The sequence below is a fragment of the Podarcis cretensis genome, assembly GCF_951804945.1.
Source record: "Podarcis cretensis genome assembly, chromosome: 6".
NCBI lineage: Eukaryota > Metazoa > Chordata > Lepidosauria > Squamata > Lacertidae > Podarcis > Podarcis cretensis.
Window position 1 is genome coordinate 5,791,903 of NC_137175.1, and position 17,915 is coordinate 5,809,817.

Below are 17,915 nucleotides of genomic sequence, written 5' to 3' on the forward strand. Positions count from 1 at the left end.
AAAATACGGTATTTAATAAATAATAGGTTCGCAAGGAGCACCTGTGTGAGTGCCATTGAAATGGACGTTGAGAGGACCATGTTGCACTTCTTTCATTGGGCCATGTGCAGCTGCCATACCTTGATAGACTGTGATGGCCGACGCTTAAGGGTGGTTGCAAATAGTTGTAAACAAGTTGTCCCTGCCATCCTGCCTCACATATCTCCCTCTTTTTTTTAAAAAAAAAAATAGAGTCGAAGAGCTCACAACTTGGACTTGAAGGGGGCTGTAGTGATACTTGATGAAGCTCACAATGTGGTAAGAAAAGATGCATCTGGCTTCTCTCCATTTTTAACAGGCAAAGAGCCTTGTAGGTATGTTTTCATATAAGAATTCAAGTAATCTGTGACTATTTGTTCCCTCAATAAGTATTGAGCAACTGAGATGATAGGTCACTGGTGTTATTTTTAAAAGAATACTCTCTTCATTTGGTCTTTTGATAATGTTGTCTTCCTAGAGCAGGAATTTGTCCTGACAGACACAAAGTGTGTGCATAGCTGATGTGGTTAATAGTGTACACTACAGGTGTAACTTTTTGTCTACACCCCTAGGAAAAGATATGTGAAGAGTTGGCATCGTTTGACTTGACACCCTATGACTTAGCTTCAGCTGTGGATGCCATTAACATAGTTCTGGAAGAACAAGTGAAAAATGTTCAGCAGAATGAAATCAACTCTGAATTCAATGTGGAGCCTGCCAATTCAGGTAGATTGCCTGTATAGTGTAGTGATTTCTTGAATGCAACAAGAGCTTCATTGGGCTGCATGCATTTAGAAATTACCCCTGAGTTCTGCAAAATCAGTCTTCAGAATGTGGAGTTTGGTTGCTAGGCAGTGGATGTATTAGGATTATTGCTGGCAACTCTTCTGTGAAAACCCCAATGAAAGAAAGATACTTGTGCAAGAACATGAAAATCTTTTGTGCAGCTGTGTATTAATGCCAGTGAGGCTTCGTGCAAGCGTTTTTTCAGTGCATTCATTGAGCTTGTTTAAGGGGGGGGGGAGTTTTCCATGCCAAGGCAAATCCAGTGTAAATTAGGTACTTAAAAGCAAATTGTTTAAATGGTGCTTTTGATATTTGTGCTTTGGATTTCTGGATTTTGGTTTAGAGAATTGGTCAAGGAAGGAAATGAAGAGCACATACTTTGCAGCCTTCCTGGCCTCCTCTCTTCCACTCATCCACAATCATTGATCTGGAACAAAGTCCAATAAGCATTCAACAGGCAGTGCATGTACATTGCACTTGGAAAGGTACATTAGTGTACAATCTAAATATTGAGATTTATACAGGATGGGCTGGGGGAAGAGACATTGATACAGTATTGCACTGGAAACTGCCTGAATAAGAATTCTTTCTGAAACAGGATTAAACATGGAGCTTGAAGACATCGCAAAGATAAAGCGTAAGTACAATTATTAGATTTATATTTTGTCTATAGAGAAGTTTTTTTAAAAAATGTTTTGGCAATGGGTGGCTCTCAGTTTAGCCAAGAGGATCATGTAGCTGATTACTCTATTGCACAGATATTCCAAATTGTGTACTTTATGCAGAACTTTGGAGCAGTAAATTAAAGATCTGTCAACGTAGGTAGTATGTGAAAAACTGAATGCCTTGAAAGAGACCGGAGGAACATTTATTAAGGGTTGTGTGCATGAGGGGAATGCACAGTATCCCTTGTGGAAGCAAATTCCTAATCACTTTGGTTTGAGAGAAACATACATGGTAGATGAGAAATGCTAGCTAATTTACTGACAACTTGTTGAATACTGAAAGATATTTCATGTTTATGCATTTGGCTGGCAAGCTACTACTCATTTGCATATTTTAATTGCCTGTAAACAATGTAATTTGCCTGTCATTTTTATGATATTGGCATATGGCAGATCATTGGTTGACTGGATTCTACTTATCTTACTCAGAAGGTATTACCCCCAAATGTGAAAATCTTGAATCAGCCCTAGAAAAAGTCCTTTGCTTTAGTTCTTTAGTTCTTTTTAAAAGTTATGTCCTTCTTTTCAGTAACAAGCCCACTGAGGTGGCCTGTTGTGTAAATTGGCAATGCAACCTCCCCACCCTAAGGGAGTGTGTCACTTAGAAGGAGCCCTTTTCTTGTTGGCAAGGCAGTGAGAGAGTGCCTGTGTTGCAGTTTCGTCTGAGGAGAAAGAGCAGGATAATTTGGTTATATGCCAGCTGCATAACATTCCTCCTCTTCCTTTGTTTGCCTTCAAGAGATTCTTCTTCAGCTAGAAAACGTTATAGATGCTGTCGAGCTGCCACCAAGTGGAAGTGGACTCACTAAGGATGGAAGGTATGTTTCAGGAGATACAAAGCATGTGCCCAGTTGGCATTTCTTGTTTTTGTGTGCCTGCCCATAGACTCATAAAATTGCTTTGTTGCTTGTTTTATGGTGTAGGGTGTTTCCTTGAGAATCTTGGGCCTGAGTCACCCAGGTTTTCTGGAGCTCAGTTGTTGCTGCTGGAAATTGTAGCTGCAAAGAGGTTGCTTGATGAAGCAGAACGAAGGGTCAGACTGGGACACTCAGTTCAAACCCTTGCTTGACTGTGAAGCTCACTGGGTGTCCCATCAGGTCAAGTAGTACATATAATGTTTAGACTAGTAAGCAGTGAAGCTCATTTGGAGGCCTTGGGGTACCTCTCTGCTTAACATATTCTACAAGGTTGTTATAGGGAATGAACAAGCCATTTATGCCACCTTGAATGATAGGTGGGATATAAATATAATAAATTAATGAAATACAGTGGTGCCTTGCAAGACGAAAAGAATCCGTTCCGCGATTCTCTTCGTCTAGCGGTTTTTTCGTCTTGCGAAGCAAGCCCATTGACGGCTTAGCGGATTAGCGCTATTAGCGGCTTTTAGTGGCTTTTAGCGGCTTATCAGCTTAGCGGATCAGCTGATAAGCGGCTTAGTGGCTTAGAAAAAGGGGGGGGAGGGGAAAAAAGTTGGAAAAACTCGCAAGACATTTCGTCTTGCAAGGCAAGCCCATAGGGAAATTCGTTTTGCGAAGCGCCTCCAAAACGGAAAACCCTTTTGTCTAGCGGGTTTTCCGTCTTGCGAGGCGTTTGTCTTGCGGGGCACCACTGTATAGCTTAGCCTGCCCTATCTTGCAGGTTGGTTTGGGAGGATAAAATGTCCAGAGGATACGCTATTGGGGGAAGGGTTGATTACAAATACCAAATAAAACAAATCACTTGACATTCATCAAGCCACTGCAGTTCACATTTTCAAAAACAGAAACTATTTTTTAAAAGGAGCTTTCTAGCCCTCATGTTTATGGAGGCTCATCAAGCTTTGGTAGGAGGTGGCGGATGGTATTCAACTCAGGTTAAAGGTGAAGGTACCCCTGACCGTTAGGTGCAGTCGCGGACGACTCTGGGGTTGCGGCGCTCATCTCGCTCTGTAGGCCGAGGGAGCCGATGTTTGTCCGTAGACAGCTTCCAGGTCATGTGGTCAGCATGACTAAGCCACTTCTGGCAAAACCAGAGCAGCGCACGGAAACATTTACCTTCCCGCCGGAGTGGTACCTATTTATCTATTTGCACTTGACGTACTTTCGAACTCCATTGCGGGGATTCAAATTACATATTTGATTACCGCTCTCTGTTACGGAATAGGTTCTCCATACTTACAGGGAGGAATTCAACATGGCATTAAGCAAATTGCTCTTTCAGTGCAAGCTTTTCTGCTTGTCTGATGGAATGATTGCCTTTTCCTTTTCCCCCACCTGCTGTCCTGGGGGTTCTCCCACTCTCCCCAGAGCTTGTACTGTCAGGGCTCATTAGCTGAATCTCATCCACATTATTTTAGCACATCCTTTGTAATAATTCTTCTTCTAGCTGTTCCTTTTTGTTGATTCAGATCTAGGATTAAATATTCTTTAGGCTTAATCCTAGTTCCTTTAGAATTTATCTGAAATCCGGGGTTGATTCTGAGTAGTTCTTCTCACTCTATATACATAATGTTCATATGTGCTGAGAACCCTAGAACACCTTAGTGAGAAATGGAACGAGACTGTTTTGTATTTTGTCCTTTGGTTAGCTACTAGGATAAGACTCAGTATTTTGTTTATGTTTCTTCTTGAAATTACAGCTATATATTTGACCTGTTTGAAAAGGTCCAAATCACATCCCAAACCCAAGCATCTCTCCTTGAGTCACTGGAACAAATCTTACAGTATTTAGCAGGCCGTAAGTGTGCACATTATACTTTGGGCAAATAGGGGGTGGGGAGAAAGTTTGAAAGTAGAGTATAATATTGTGAGAGTGCACAGCATTGCATGAGCCCAAGAAACAGACCTGAAAATAGTTAAGGTACAACTAGAGAAAATGAAACAAGGTGGGAGACAACTAGAATACAGGTGAGAGATTCATGGTGAATATGATTGAACACAAGAACTCATTATGAAACCTATTCTGTATGGTGGGGGTGGTGAATAAGCAACAGAGGTCCATGGGGAGAGATCCTAGAATCTTCAGAGGCATCTTATGATAAGTTTGCTAAACATTTTGAGTATACAATTTTTTTGTCAATTGTTTTGAGTTTACTTTTGTGAAAAAGAAGAGAAGTGACTAATAAATGTAATAAATAAGAATATGTAATAAAACTGCTTATATCTTCTCTGACCTTGATGCCTCATTTGTAACAGTGTTTGGGGCTATTACCAGAATGCCATCAGGGCCAAGTTCGTGGGATGAGTTTCAGTTGATGTGTCTTGAGGTTGTAGACGGGGTACTCTGTGGCTGATCTTTTGTGTCCTTCCCCCTTGCCCATGATGGCTAATTATTTCTAGTAAAAGGAGTTTGAGTCCAGGAAGTAATTAATGCCTGATTTGCCCCATTGGAATTCATTTTGTTAGTTTTCACCAGGGCACTGTAGCAGATGCCAGAATCTTTGCCCAGTGCCTCCATGCATACAACACAGTGTTCATAAATGGATTTTTGATGATTGTGAGAAAAGTCATGTAAAAATGTTACAATATTCTCCCCTGCCTTTAGGTACTGGCATATTCATCAATACAGCTGGGTTGCATAAATTTACAGACATAATTCAGGTAAATATATGTTGCCTCCTCTTTTGTAGTTTCAAAGACTGAAAGGCACCACGGAGAGAGTTATAAATTCAGTAATAGCATTCCAAGTGAGCTTTTCATGTCATTCTGTGAATATCTTCATAATGCATATTATGTAAAGCTGGGGCAAGTTGGTAATTGGAGAACAGGATGGTTAAAATCACTTTACAGAATTCTGCTGCACTCTCATGTTCAACCTGCTCAGGTCCGAAGCTGTGATAAGGTAGGGTGGTTGGTTGTGTTTGTGTAAGTTTATTATGGCGAAGGAAAAAGAAATTTTGCTTGATGGTGGCAGCAATCAAGGCTGTGGTCATTTCCACTTGGTATTCTTTGTCTTTGAAGAGAGGCTTTGAATGCCAATTTACTGTGCACAATGGAATGAGAGTTCTAAGGGATGTGGTCTGCATTTTTCAGTTTAGAAACTGTAGCATATTTGTGATTCACTGGAACATAACTGGGAGAGATTTAAGGAGACCAGATTGAGCTGGTGCAGTGTAAACCGGGCATAGACCACTGGTCATTTTAGCTAGGGATGATGGAAGTTGTAGTCCCAAAACATATGGAGGGCCGAGTTTTCCTGTGCCTGGTGTAAACCTTTCCTGCAGATCAAGAACAAATCCTACGGGAATCCTATCCGTTAGACACAGTAACCTCTATGTTTGCTTTGAGCACTGGATGGGTCTTGGCAGGAAATGCTGGTGAGGGTGACCAGGATGATGATAGAGTCTGGGGAAAAAAGAGCAGTAGAAAAATCTGGGTATGTTTAGGCTGGAGATGAGGAGGAGGATGACCAGGAAATTGACAGTGTCTAAAACCAAGAGGTTAGGTATGTTTAGTCTGCAGAAGAAAAAATTAAAGGGAGATGCATTTGCTTGTGGTATTTCCACATAGGTTTTCATTTCAAATCTTCTAGATTCGAGACAAGTCATTATCCATTGCAATTATAGGAAATAAATGAACTAAGACCTATTTAACTTCTTCATAAACTTAATGCAAATGAGTTAATTTTTTTGTACATGGATTAAGTTTTGATAGCCTTAATTTCGCTCTTTCTACAGTGCCATGAAGTATATTTAAGAGTACTGAGAAACCTTTTGCTCCTCAGGGTACCATCCTTTCAGATTGCTTAAACTTGCTTCATGTTAATACCTTATAATATAGGAAATGTAAATCTATCCAAACTGTTTTATCCAGAATATTAGCAGTGATTTTTGGCCATTTCCCCTACCACAAAACATCCAACAGCATCTCCTGACCAGCTACCAGTAATTATGAAATAAACTGTTTTTTTAGAAATAGAATTGTAGGCCATTCATTTTTATTAACTTATTGAGCTCTCTGATGTAGTTCTTTTAACTTCCACTAGGGGGCGATCACTCTCCAAGCTATAATATATACTGTACTTTTCTGTGTATAAGACTAGGTTTTTTTACTTTTAAAAAGGGTTAAAAATCTGGGGGCATCTTATACGCGAATAGTGCATATGCCCATTTTCTAAATTTGGGGTCCCTAAAAGTAGGGTGCGTCTTATACATTGGGGCACAGAAAAATACAGTACTTTTTAAAGATATTCGGATAGTAGGGCAGCTATAGTTATTCTAATAAAACACATCATATTGTCATTGTATCTCTTTATATGTGCATTGGTGTTTACACATTTGTAAAGTACATTTATTGATGAATTAGGCATGATTATATGCCAGTAACGGGACGCAGGTAGCGCTGCGGGTTAAAGCCTCAGCGCCTAGGACTTGCCGATCGAAAGGTTGGCGGTTCGAATCCCTGCGGCGGGGTGCGCTCCCGCTGCTCGGTCCCAGCGCCTGCCAACCTAGCAGTTCGAAAGCACCTCCGGGTGCAAGTAGATAAATAGGGACCGCTTACCAGCGGGAAGGTAAACGGCGTTTCCGTGTGCGGCTCTGGCTCGCCAGAGCAGCGATGTCACGCTGGCCACGTGACCCGGAAGTGTCTCAGGACAGTGCTGGCCCCTGGCCTCTTAAGTGAGATGGGCGCACAACCCCAGAGTCTGTCAAGACTGGCCCGTACAGGCAGGGGTACCTTTACCTTTTTATATGCCAGTAAAATTATATATGAGTGAGGCGGTTTGGCAAGCTCGGGCAGGGCAGAGTGAGTTGGGGGAGGGCCGTGCCCCCCCCCCCGTAATACTAAAGTAAAGGTAAAGGTACCCCCGACCGTTAGGTCAGTTGCGGATGACTCTGGGGTTGCGGTGCTCATATCTCTTTACTGGCCGAGGGAGCCGGTGTTTGTCCGCAGACAGCTTCCGGGTCATGTGGCCAGCATGACTAAGCTGCTTCTGGCAGCGCACGCAAACGCCGTTTACCTTCCTGCCGGAGCGGTACCTATTTATCTACTTGCACTTTGACGTGCTTTCAAACTGCTAGGTGGGCAGGAGCAGGGACTGAACAACAGGAGCTCACCCCGTCGCGGCAATTCAAACTGCCGACCTTCTGATTGGCAAGCCCTAGGCTCTGTGGCTTAGACCACAGGGCCACCCATGCTAGTAATACTATAAGAAGGTAAAAAGAGCCTGGCTGCTGGATCAGGCCAATGGCGCATCTAATCCAGCATCCTGTTTTCTCAGTGGCCAACCAGATGCCTTAATGGGAAAGCAGAAGCAGGACCCAAGCACAAGAGCACTCTCACCCCTTGTGGTTTCCAGTCACTGATATTCAGAAGCATTAAGCCTCCAGCCGTAGAGACAGAGCACAGCCACCATGGCTGGAAACCACTGATAGCCTTCTCCATGAATTTGTCTAATTCTCTCTTAAAACCAACTAAGTTGATGGCCATCAATGCCTGCTGTGGGAGCAAGTTACAGTGGTGCCCCGCAAGACGAACGCCTCGCAAGACGGAAAACCCGCTAGACGAAAGGGTTTTCCGTTTTGGAGGCGCTTCGCAAAACGAATTTCCCTATGGGCTTGCTTTGCAAGACGAAAATTTCTTGCGAGTTTTTCCGACTCCCCCCCCCTTTTTCTAAGCCGCTAATCTGCTTATCAGCTGATCCGCTAAGCCGCTAAAAGCCGCTAAGCCGCTAATAGCGCTAAGCCATCAATGGGCTTGCTTCGCAAGATGAAAAAACCGCTAGACGAAGAGAATCGCGGTACGGATTCTTTTCGTCTTGCGAGGCACCACTGTACATGGTTTTTACTATGTACTGCATGAATGTCCTTCTTTTTGTCCAGAGCGCTGTATAAGATACACCATCCATCTCTGATACACCAATATCTTGTTCCCCCTTAGCCGCCTTTTTTCCTAAACTGAAAAGTGGCTATTTATGTCTACTCAGAAGTAACCCTGTGGAACCCTAGGAGTAATCGTTGGCAAAATGAGAACTAAAACGCCCACAAATTGCCCTTCTGCACACTGTTACCCTTTACAGTGGTACCTCTGGATGCGAACGGGATCTGTTCTGCAGCCCTGCTCGCATCCTGAAGTGAACGCAACCCACGTCTGCGCGGGTTGCAACTCGCCGCATCTGCGCATGTGCGTGACGTCATTTTGAGCGTCTGCGCATGTGCGAGCAGCGAGACTCGGAAGTAACACATTCCATTACTTCCAGGTCGCCGTGGAGCGTAACCTGAAAACGCTCAACCTGAAGCATATTTAACCCAAGGTATGACTGTTCTGTGCTTTCAGCCTGGTGATAGAGTTGGAAGCCTTGCAAAGGTGTTGCGGATAACCAGCAGAAATCCTTTTTTATTTTGAAATTATTTTGTTTTTATGATGAAGCCATTCAGAAGCATGCTGAATCTTATTTACCTTGCTTGAAAGGCATGGTGGGTTTTCCCTCCCCATCTTACATTTTCTCCCATCTTGTTTCCTAGACTGTTTTTAATTTCCGTCCATCAGAAGGCACGTCCAGTTCCATCCTGGGCTGCTCAGTCTCAAAGTATTATAAGGTATGTTGTGCTGTTCTGAGGCTGATTTCCTACTTTAGCTTGTCTGTGGTGCTGAAAATAGGGACACGGGTGGCACTGTGGTCTAAACCACAGAGCCTAGGGCTTGCCAATCAGAAGGTCGGCGGTTCGAATCCCCGCAACGGGGTGAGCTCCCATTGCTCGGTCCCTGCTCCTGCCAACCTAGCAGTTCAAAAGCACATCAAAGTGCAAGTAGATAAATAGGTACCGCTTCAGCGGGAAGGTAAACGGCATTTCCGTGCGCTGCTCTGGCTCGTCAGAAGTGGCTTAGTCATGCTGGCCCATGACCCAGAAGCTGTACGCCGGCTCCCTCGCCCTGTAAAGCGAGATGAACGCCACAACCCCAGAGTCGTCCGCAACTGGATCTAACGGTCAGGGGTCACTTTACCTTTACCTTTATGGTGCTGAAAAGTCAAAAGATTTTAGTTTTTTATAGGCTTAGCAATAAATGGTTGAATTAAGTTTGAGGAAAAAGAGGGCTGCATGAGTTTACCATAGTACAATTAGTGACTTTATACCTTTTCAGTTGTAAGATACTGCAGAAGAGTAAGTTAATACCTTTTCAGAATTTAATCAGTTCCTTGTTCAAACCGCATAGGCCCACTTACAACATGTTGCCTGCTAGTAGAAGCTGGTTCTGTTCATTGCTCCCTTACATACTTCATTGTGGTGATGCAAGTACAGTGGTGCCTCGCAAGACGAAAAGAATCCATACCGCGATTCTCTTCGTCTAGCGGTTTTTTCGTCTTGTGAAGCAAGCCCATTGACGGCTTAGCGGATTAGCGCTATTAGCGGTTTAGCGGCTTTTAGCGGATAAGCGGCTTAGCAGCTTAGAAAGGGGGGGGGAGGGAAAAAACCCCGCAGGAACTCGCAAGACATTTTCGTCTTGCGAAGCAAGCCCATAGGAAATTCGTTTTGCGAAGCACCTCCAAAACGGAAAACTCTTTCGTCTAGCGAGTTTTCCGTCTTGCGAGGCATTCGTCTTGCGGGGCACCACTGTAGCATAGATGTCCTATTCTTGTACTTCATATTTATTGATTATGCCTCTTAGGTCCACATCCATCTAGATGCAAGTAATCATAAAAAGAAGCAGAGGACAGACCTGTGGAACTCGTCAGCAAGTAAAAAACAAGGTGACAATGATGATACGTTGCTTTGATCATGTAAATCTTTCAGCCCAGGTTTCTTCAACTTAAATGAGAACTGGAGGCAGCTGTGTGTGCCATGACAGCAATCTATAATCTCATTTGGCCAGGACATTTTCTAGCCAGTTTTTGTGAAACCATTGCGTAGTTTTGTCATTGCGCTGTGTAATTGTGCTTCCAAAATTTAATGTTGTGTTTGAAGGTATTGATGCTGTGCTGTTGATTTTGGGAAGAACTGAGGGGGCAAAGATAGGCAAAAGCAGGGCAAACAGTGGCATTGTTGCGTTCTCAAAGTAAAGGAAGGATTGAACTCTGATTAATAAGAATACACAAAGAGACCTGAACCAGCAAGACTCTGGGAAGGGTGCGTATAATCGTGTCTCTCTGTGCCTGTCCGTCAGATCTCCACAGCCCCTGAGCCAGGCCGTTTTATTCACAAAAGAACTTTTTACAGAGTGTTCGTAAGAACCAATCATTTCCTCTGAGCATTTAAACAAACCCACGTGGGGGCAAGTTAAACTACTAAAACTAATTAAGCACAAATATTTCTGGGGTATGTTGGGTTGAAATAAACGACAGACGAATGACAAGTGTCATATGGGAGGCATCTCCCGAGCATGTCTCGGGGAGTCCCTTTTATTGAATATTACAGCATTGCCACATATGTGCTTGTTGCTGATTGGTTAACACAAATACAATGCAAGGGTTGCATATAGGCATTAATCATCAATAGATTAAAGGTTGGGAAAGGGAACACAGAATTGGACAGGTATGAAAACCTCCTTATTAAACTATTACTAGTGATTGATATAGCATGACTTAAAAGAACATAACTATCGCATTCCGTAAATGTGGTTAACCATGCATTGAGAACAGGTCAGGGTATGATGTTTCATGAACTCAATGTGAACTAAACATTCTAGGGTGGGTGAGGAAGGAACGCTTCAGCTTAGGGCGGTTTGCCAGAGTCATGTGCAGAAGCAAAACTTCCCATCAGGGGTAAACAAAGAACAGAACTACAAAGAAGAGCATCTGGCAACCCCGGAGGCAATAAACAAGCAATACACATGATAAGGAGGATGGCCAGGAGGACAGTGACCATTATCCCCTTAATGTGAGATCTGTTTCCTGGCCCTAAGATTAACATCCTAAGATTAATACCAGAAAACTACAAAGATGAAACTGCCCAGTCTTTGAGGACACAGGACTCCTGCCTGGCTAAGTGTGTACGTGATTTGTGAAGAGCAAGGAGAAATGGGCAGCAAAGGCAAAAGGGCATCAAAAGGGCATCTTATGGGATTTAATCAGAAATTATCGTCAATATATCAAACCCAGTCAACACAATGTCTTCATTGTGGACACGATGGCTTGATGTATATTCTATAATTCCTCATGGTAATCCCATCTGATCCCTACAGGCATGACCATGTAGGTTAGGTAATCAAGGACTGGGAGTCTTAGACATAGGAAGGAAGCTAGGAGGACCAGTATCTTCCATTTTCATTCCCCAGATGATATGCATCAGCCTTTTGACGGCACACACGGACTCCTTACCTCCCTCTATGCCACAAGTTGTCATTAAATCAGGAAACCTAAATTTAAACAGATGTCCCTGTTTTGCTGCTATCTTTGGAATAAGCTGACTTCAAACTGTGGCTTAATATTCTGGCTTGTTCAGAAGTTTGCAACCATGGTTCCCCTGCTTTGAACAAAATGGGAATCAATGCTTAATTTAGAGCAGGGGTGGGAAACCTGTGGCCCTCCAGATGTTGCTGGACTACAGATCCCATCATCCTTGGTCAGTGGCCATATCAGCAAGGGATGATGGGGGTTGGAGTCCAACAGCATCTGAAAGGTTACATATTTCCCATCCCTAAATTAGAATTAAGTACTGATTTGTTTGCAGCTTGAATGAAAGGAGGTGTACAGAAGCAAAGAGTGTGTGTATATCTCACATTATTACAATAGCCAAACTTTGTGTGTTCTAAAGAGCAAAAATGAATTCATTTGACCTTTAGCCTCTAATGATGCTGATGCAATTACAATGGTATGTTCCCATATAAATATTTCACCCCCCACAGTTGTTGTCGTAAGTAATTTGATAAATTATATTTATTTTACACATACCAATTCTAAGTGGGGAAAACTCTTGTTTAGGTTTACTTCAAGTACTTCCTACTGTTCATAGCATGTCCTTGTACTTTAGTTCCAGAAACTCTTTAGTTCCAGAAACTCAGTCTAGGCAGTACACATTTTCCTTGTTCAGAAATGTGGTGAATAATACAGAAAACAAAGAAACTGGAGTGTTGATAAGAGAACCTTGAGAATTGAAGTAACAATGGCATTGCCTACAGATACAAATCTCGCAATTCCTTTGCTTGTTCCATGCTCTGCCTCTACTTTCTTTTGTGCCAGAAATGTGATACCGAGTGAAGTGCCAACTTAAATGGTTGCCTTCCCAAACTTGATATCCCCTCCTCCCTTCCATGTAAATACAGAGTCAATCCATGTCATACAGAGCAAAGTGAAAGAGGTTCTCTGAGTATACTCTCATGATTTTCACCCCTGCCAGGCAACTGTGCCGTGCATAAAATCTGTAGGTTTGGTGAATTCATCTCTCAGAGCCCATCATTCAACCATCTCAGCATTTCTCTATCTTCTCATGTCCTACAGCTAAGCACTTTTTGAAAGTGCTACCTGCCAGTGATAGAATACATAGCTGCATTGAATTTTTTATTTTGTCCCAAGTTAGCCAGTGGCTACTTCTAGTCAATGTGTTCATCCTTCAGAACGGGTTTTCTAGAGGCGATATGGTGAGCTGTCTGCACTCAGATCTGACTCTCCTTGTATCTATGCAGTTCTGATACTGCTTTCCTTCCTAAGATAGAATTGTTTTATATCAGTCAAGAACTTGCTCTACCTAGCTTCTTCTCTTCTCCATCAGAAGGGAAACCAGTTCTGCACAAGACATTAAAATAAAGTTGCCTTTCTACTTGGAAACATTTTCCAAGGCTCTAGGGGCATTTATCAGATACTGCTCCGTACAAATAACCACTCAAAGGATCCTTTTAATAGTGTTTACATGTTTTAGGGCATTTAAAATAAATAATAACTTCTGTAAAAGTGTTTTGGAACTCACAGTTTCTTAATGCTGTGCATTAAGAGAAGATGGTAATTAGTTCAAGGCCCGTGGTTGCTTGCAAGTGGCCCGCTATATCTGCTTGCAGTAAAAACAAAAAAAATTCCTTCCAGTAGCACCTTAAAGACCAACTAAGTTAGTTCTTGGTATGAGCTTTCGTGTGCATGCACACTTCTTCAGATACTATCTGAAGAAGTGTGCATGCACACGAAAGCTCATACCAAGAACTAACTTAGTTGGTCTTTAAGGTGCTACTGGAAGGAATTTTTTTTGTTTTGACTATGGCAGACCAACACGGCTACCTATCTGCTTGCAGTAACTTATGGGTCGGTGCTCTTTGCTCCAGCCACAGTGAATACCTCCTAACGTTTTGCCTTGGTGTTTTGTTTGATACAGGAAAGGTCTTGAGCTATTGGTGTTTCAGTCCTGGATACAGTATGCACGAGTTAGTTCGTCAGGAAGTCCGAACAATCATTCTCACTAGCGGAACACTCTCTCCACTATCGTCTTTTACTATGGAAATGCAGATGTGAGTCTCTTTCTGTTGCTCCTATGACAAAAGGCAGCTTGAGTTGGGTCATATCCTGTCCTGGGTTTCAATGAAAGTCACTGAGGAACGAGTACAGGATTTTCAGGTTCAAGGTTTATTTCTTACGTGTGGGATGCTTTTGACAAGGTATTTGAAGAAACATCATCACACATTTCCTGTGATGCAAAGTGAGCCCTGAGCACACCAGTGATTGGCTGTTCTTGGAGGTCAGTTTCGGTACATGGGGAAGTGCCATGGGAAAAGTCCTCCCTCTAAATCATTTGGAAATTGGCACCGGTTTAAACCTGCCTCTTGAATTTACTAATTTGCCATTTAATTGTGATCTGAGGATGAGGATGGTGATAATTGATTGCTCGCTCTTCACCCTATTGTCCCAGGGCAGGTTACAGCAAGTAAAACACAGTGTTAAAACAAGCTTAAAACAACCTACAATCACAGAAATAAAGTGGGTCCTGAAAGTATATGTGGCAGAGAGATGCCCAAAAAAATTACTGAAGAGATAGATTTTTTTCCTCTTTTTAGTTTACTTGTTGTTGTTGTTGTTTAGTCGTTTAGTCGTGTCCGACTCTTCGTGACCCCATGGACCAGAGAACACCAGGCACTCCTGTCTTCCACTGCCCCCCGCAGCTTGGTCAGACTCATGCTGGTAACCTTGAAAACACTATCCAACCATCTCGTCCTCTGTCGCCCCCTTCTCCTTGTGCCCTCCATCTTTCCCAACATCAGGGTCTTCTCCAGGGAGTCTTCTCTTCTCATGAGGTGGCCAAAGTACTGGAGCCTCAGCTTCACAATCTGTCCTTCCAGTGAGCACTCAGGGCTGATTTCCTTCAGAATGGAGAGGTTTGATCTTCTTGCAGTCCATGGGACTCTCAAGAGTCTCCTCCAGCACCATAATTCAAAAGCATCAATTCTTCGGCGATCAGCCTTCTTTATGGTCCAGCTCTCACTTCCATACATCACTACTGGGAAAACCATGGCTTTAACTATACGGACCTTTGTTGGCAAGGTGATGTCTCTGCTTTTTAAGATGCTGTCTAGGTTTGTCATTGCTTTTCTCCCAAGAAGCAGGCGTCTTTTAATTTCGTGGCTGCTGTCACCATCTGCAGTGATCATGGAGCCCAAGAAAGTAAAATCTCTCACTGCCTCCATTTCTTCCCCTTCTATTTGCCAGGCGGTGATGGGACCAGTAGCCATGATCTTCGTTTTTTTGATGTTGAGCTTCAGACCATATTTTGCACTCTCCTCTTTCACCCTCAATAAAAGGTTCTTTAATTCCTCCTCACTTTCTGCCATCAAGGTTGTGTCATCTGCATATCTGAGGTTGTTGATATTTCTTCCGGCAATCTTAATTCCGGCTAGGGATTCATCCAGCCCAGCCTTTCGCATGATGAATTCTGCATATAAGTTAAATAAGCAGGGAGACAAAATGCAGCCTTGTCGTACTCCTTTCCCAATTTTGAACCAATCAGTTGTTCCATATCCAGTTCTAACTGTAGCTTCTTGTCCCACATAGAGATTTCTCAGGAGACAGATGAGGTGATCAGGCACTCCCATTTCTTTAAGAACTTGCCATAGTTTGCCATGGTCGACACAGTCAAAGGCTTTTGCATAGTCAATGAAGCAGAATTTAGTTTACTTACTTTGAGGCAATTATTAATTACATACTGGATCACTATTTATGTTCATATTAACAGATGTTCAGTTTTAAATGCTGTTGTGCGATAGATTAGTCCACAGTGACCAACCAGATTGTAGAATCTAAGAGCCGGAAGGGACCCTGACAGTTTTTTTGCTTCTTTCATATTCTCCTGCCCACAGCTCAAACCACCAACCTTCTGGTTAACAGCCAGGCACACTGGCCCATTGCGCCGCCTGAGGTACTCAGGTGCCTGAGGCTAGAGGACTCCTTCTTTAAATTTCTGCCTATTTGCTAAATGCGCCTTTTAGCTTGTGCTTGCCTCTTCAGTGTTGTGTATTTTATGTGCACATACTCTACCTCATTATTTTGGGGCATCCCTGTTTCTATGTCATTCCATACCACTTGGGCCAGTAACTTGTTTTAGCTGACCGGACTACTTTTTTCAAAGGACCTATACAGTTAGGAAGGCTTAAAAATATCCTCCGGCTTGCTGACATGTGACGCATCCGCATGAAGGGTTCATTTGCCCAGGCCACACAGGGATCATGTGACTTTGATGATCAACATAACAACCTCTCTCCAGTTTTTTGTCCCTGCCTCTACCCATCCAGTTTGTGTATAACCTCTCTCTATTCCTGGATTGTGCCTTGTTTCTTCCGCTTCCATTTTCAACTCCACTTCTTACTCAGTTTCTTGCTCCTTGACCGTTCTCTACATATTTTTATATGTGTGAAAAAAATCCTTACCTTTCCCCCATTAGGTCTCTTCCATCGTTGTGTCTGGACACTGAGGTCCAGTGCCGAGGGCCTTCTGGCAGTTCCCTCGCTGCGAGAAGCCAAGTTACAGGGAACCAGGCAGAGGGCCTTCTCGGTAGTGGCACCTGCCCTGTGGAACGCCCTCCCATCAGATGTCAAAGAGAACAACAACTACCAGACTTTTAGAAGACATCTGAAGGCAGCCCTGTTTAGGGAAGCTTTTAATGTTTAATAATGTTTAATTGTATTTTAATATTCTGTTGGAGGCCGCCCAGAGTGGCTGGGGAAACCCAGCCAGATGGGTGGGGTATAAATAATAAATTATTAATATTGTTATTATTAGTTAGTTAGTTATATCCCCTCTTCTTTGTAGCCAGACTGGCAAAAGCAGGACCCAGTGAGGCCCCTACTTGGTGAAAGGTTACGATTCAGTCACCCAGTCAGAACACCTCACCCATGGGGTCTGTGCCAGGGCTGGGATTGCAGCAGGCAGCGTTGGAAGACCCAAGTGCTTCCAGCCATGAATTCTCCCCATGTGGAATCTCTCTTGGCCACCAGGCTTGGGGTTTAGAAGAGCATAGGAGGCTGCATGACGATTTGGCAGCCAGGAGGCCCCTCACTTCACAGGCCTCCCCTGAAGTCCACTGCTCAAACCCCAGCACCCTTTCCCCCACCTCTGCAGTTGGAGCAGCAGCCATATTCACTAGAGCACCAGTCTTCAGCTGCTGGATCAGAACCCTCTGTCAAGCCCCAGCCTGATCTAAGGCAGGTCACAACAGCAGCATTGCTGCCATAAAATACATGGTAAAGACATGGGTCCCCAAATGCATGTTTAAGTTAAAGTTGGGTCCCGTCTCTGAAAAAGTGTGGTGACTACTGATCTCAAACAGTTAGGCTGCAGTGTTTTCTTTGACCACCAGAGGCCATCAAAGGACACGATAAGTTTAGTACAGGGGTAGACAACCTAAGGTCTGGGGGCCCGATGCGGCCCAATTGCCTTCTAAATCTGGACTGCGGACAGTCCGGGAATCAGCCTGTTTTTACATGAGTAGAATGTGTCCTTTTATTTAAAATGCATCTCTGGGTTATTTGTGGGGCCTGCCTAGTGTTTTTGCATGAGTAGAATGTGTGCTTTAATTTAAAATGCATCTCTGGGTTATTTGTGGGGCATAGGAATTCGTTCATCCCCACCCCCAATATAGTGCAGCCCACCACATGGTCTGAGGGACGGTGGACCGGCCCACGACTGAAAAAGGTTGCTGACCCCTGGTTTAGTGCCTTCTCTTCTATTTCAGCTAATAGGGGAACTATCCTTTCTAAATGGCAGCAGATAAGCCCAGTAGGCTTATCACAGCTTTACATTTCCTCTTCAAGAGGCTTTGCTGAGTTTTCTTCATTCTTTTGTCTTTCCTATTATCATCTCTCAGATTTTAGAGCTTTATCACAGACCAAAACAAAAGAAAAGAAGAGAAACTCGAGGGAGGTTGTTATACTAATAATCAAAGTCACATGATCCCTGGGGAAATCAGAACATAAAACTCCTCATACAAGTTCATTATACAAGTTCATTATACCAGCCTAGAAGGTCTATGCATGGTAAATGACCTAATGTTCCTTTCTGGCTTCA

General features: G+C 43.3%; 1 protein-coding gene across 8 annotated transcripts in view; it reads left to right on the plus strand.

Annotated features, from left to right (window-relative positions):
- The window catches only part of RTEL1 (regulator of telomere elongation helicase 1), a 78,972-nt gene that overhangs the window by 17,860 nt on the left and 43,197 nt on the right, over positions 1 to 17,915 (plus strand). For all 8 annotated transcript variants that reach the window (XM_079978895.1, XM_079978894.1, XM_079978900.1 and 5 more), the window contains 9 exons: positions 232 to 297; positions 591 to 744; positions 1,403 to 1,441; positions 2,269 to 2,347; positions 4,147 to 4,244; positions 5,052 to 5,107; positions 8,968 to 9,042; positions 10,112 to 10,193; positions 13,741 to 13,873. In XM_079978895.1, the coding sequence (XP_079835021.1) occupies positions 232 to 297; positions 591 to 744; positions 1,403 to 1,441; positions 2,269 to 2,347; positions 4,147 to 4,244; positions 5,052 to 5,107; positions 8,968 to 9,042; positions 10,112 to 10,193; positions 13,741 to 13,873 (782 nt within the window). The remainder of the gene's footprint in view (positions 1 to 231; positions 298 to 590; positions 745 to 1,402; positions 1,442 to 2,268; positions 2,348 to 4,146; positions 4,245 to 5,051; positions 5,108 to 8,967; positions 9,043 to 10,111; positions 10,194 to 13,740; positions 13,874 to 17,915) is intronic.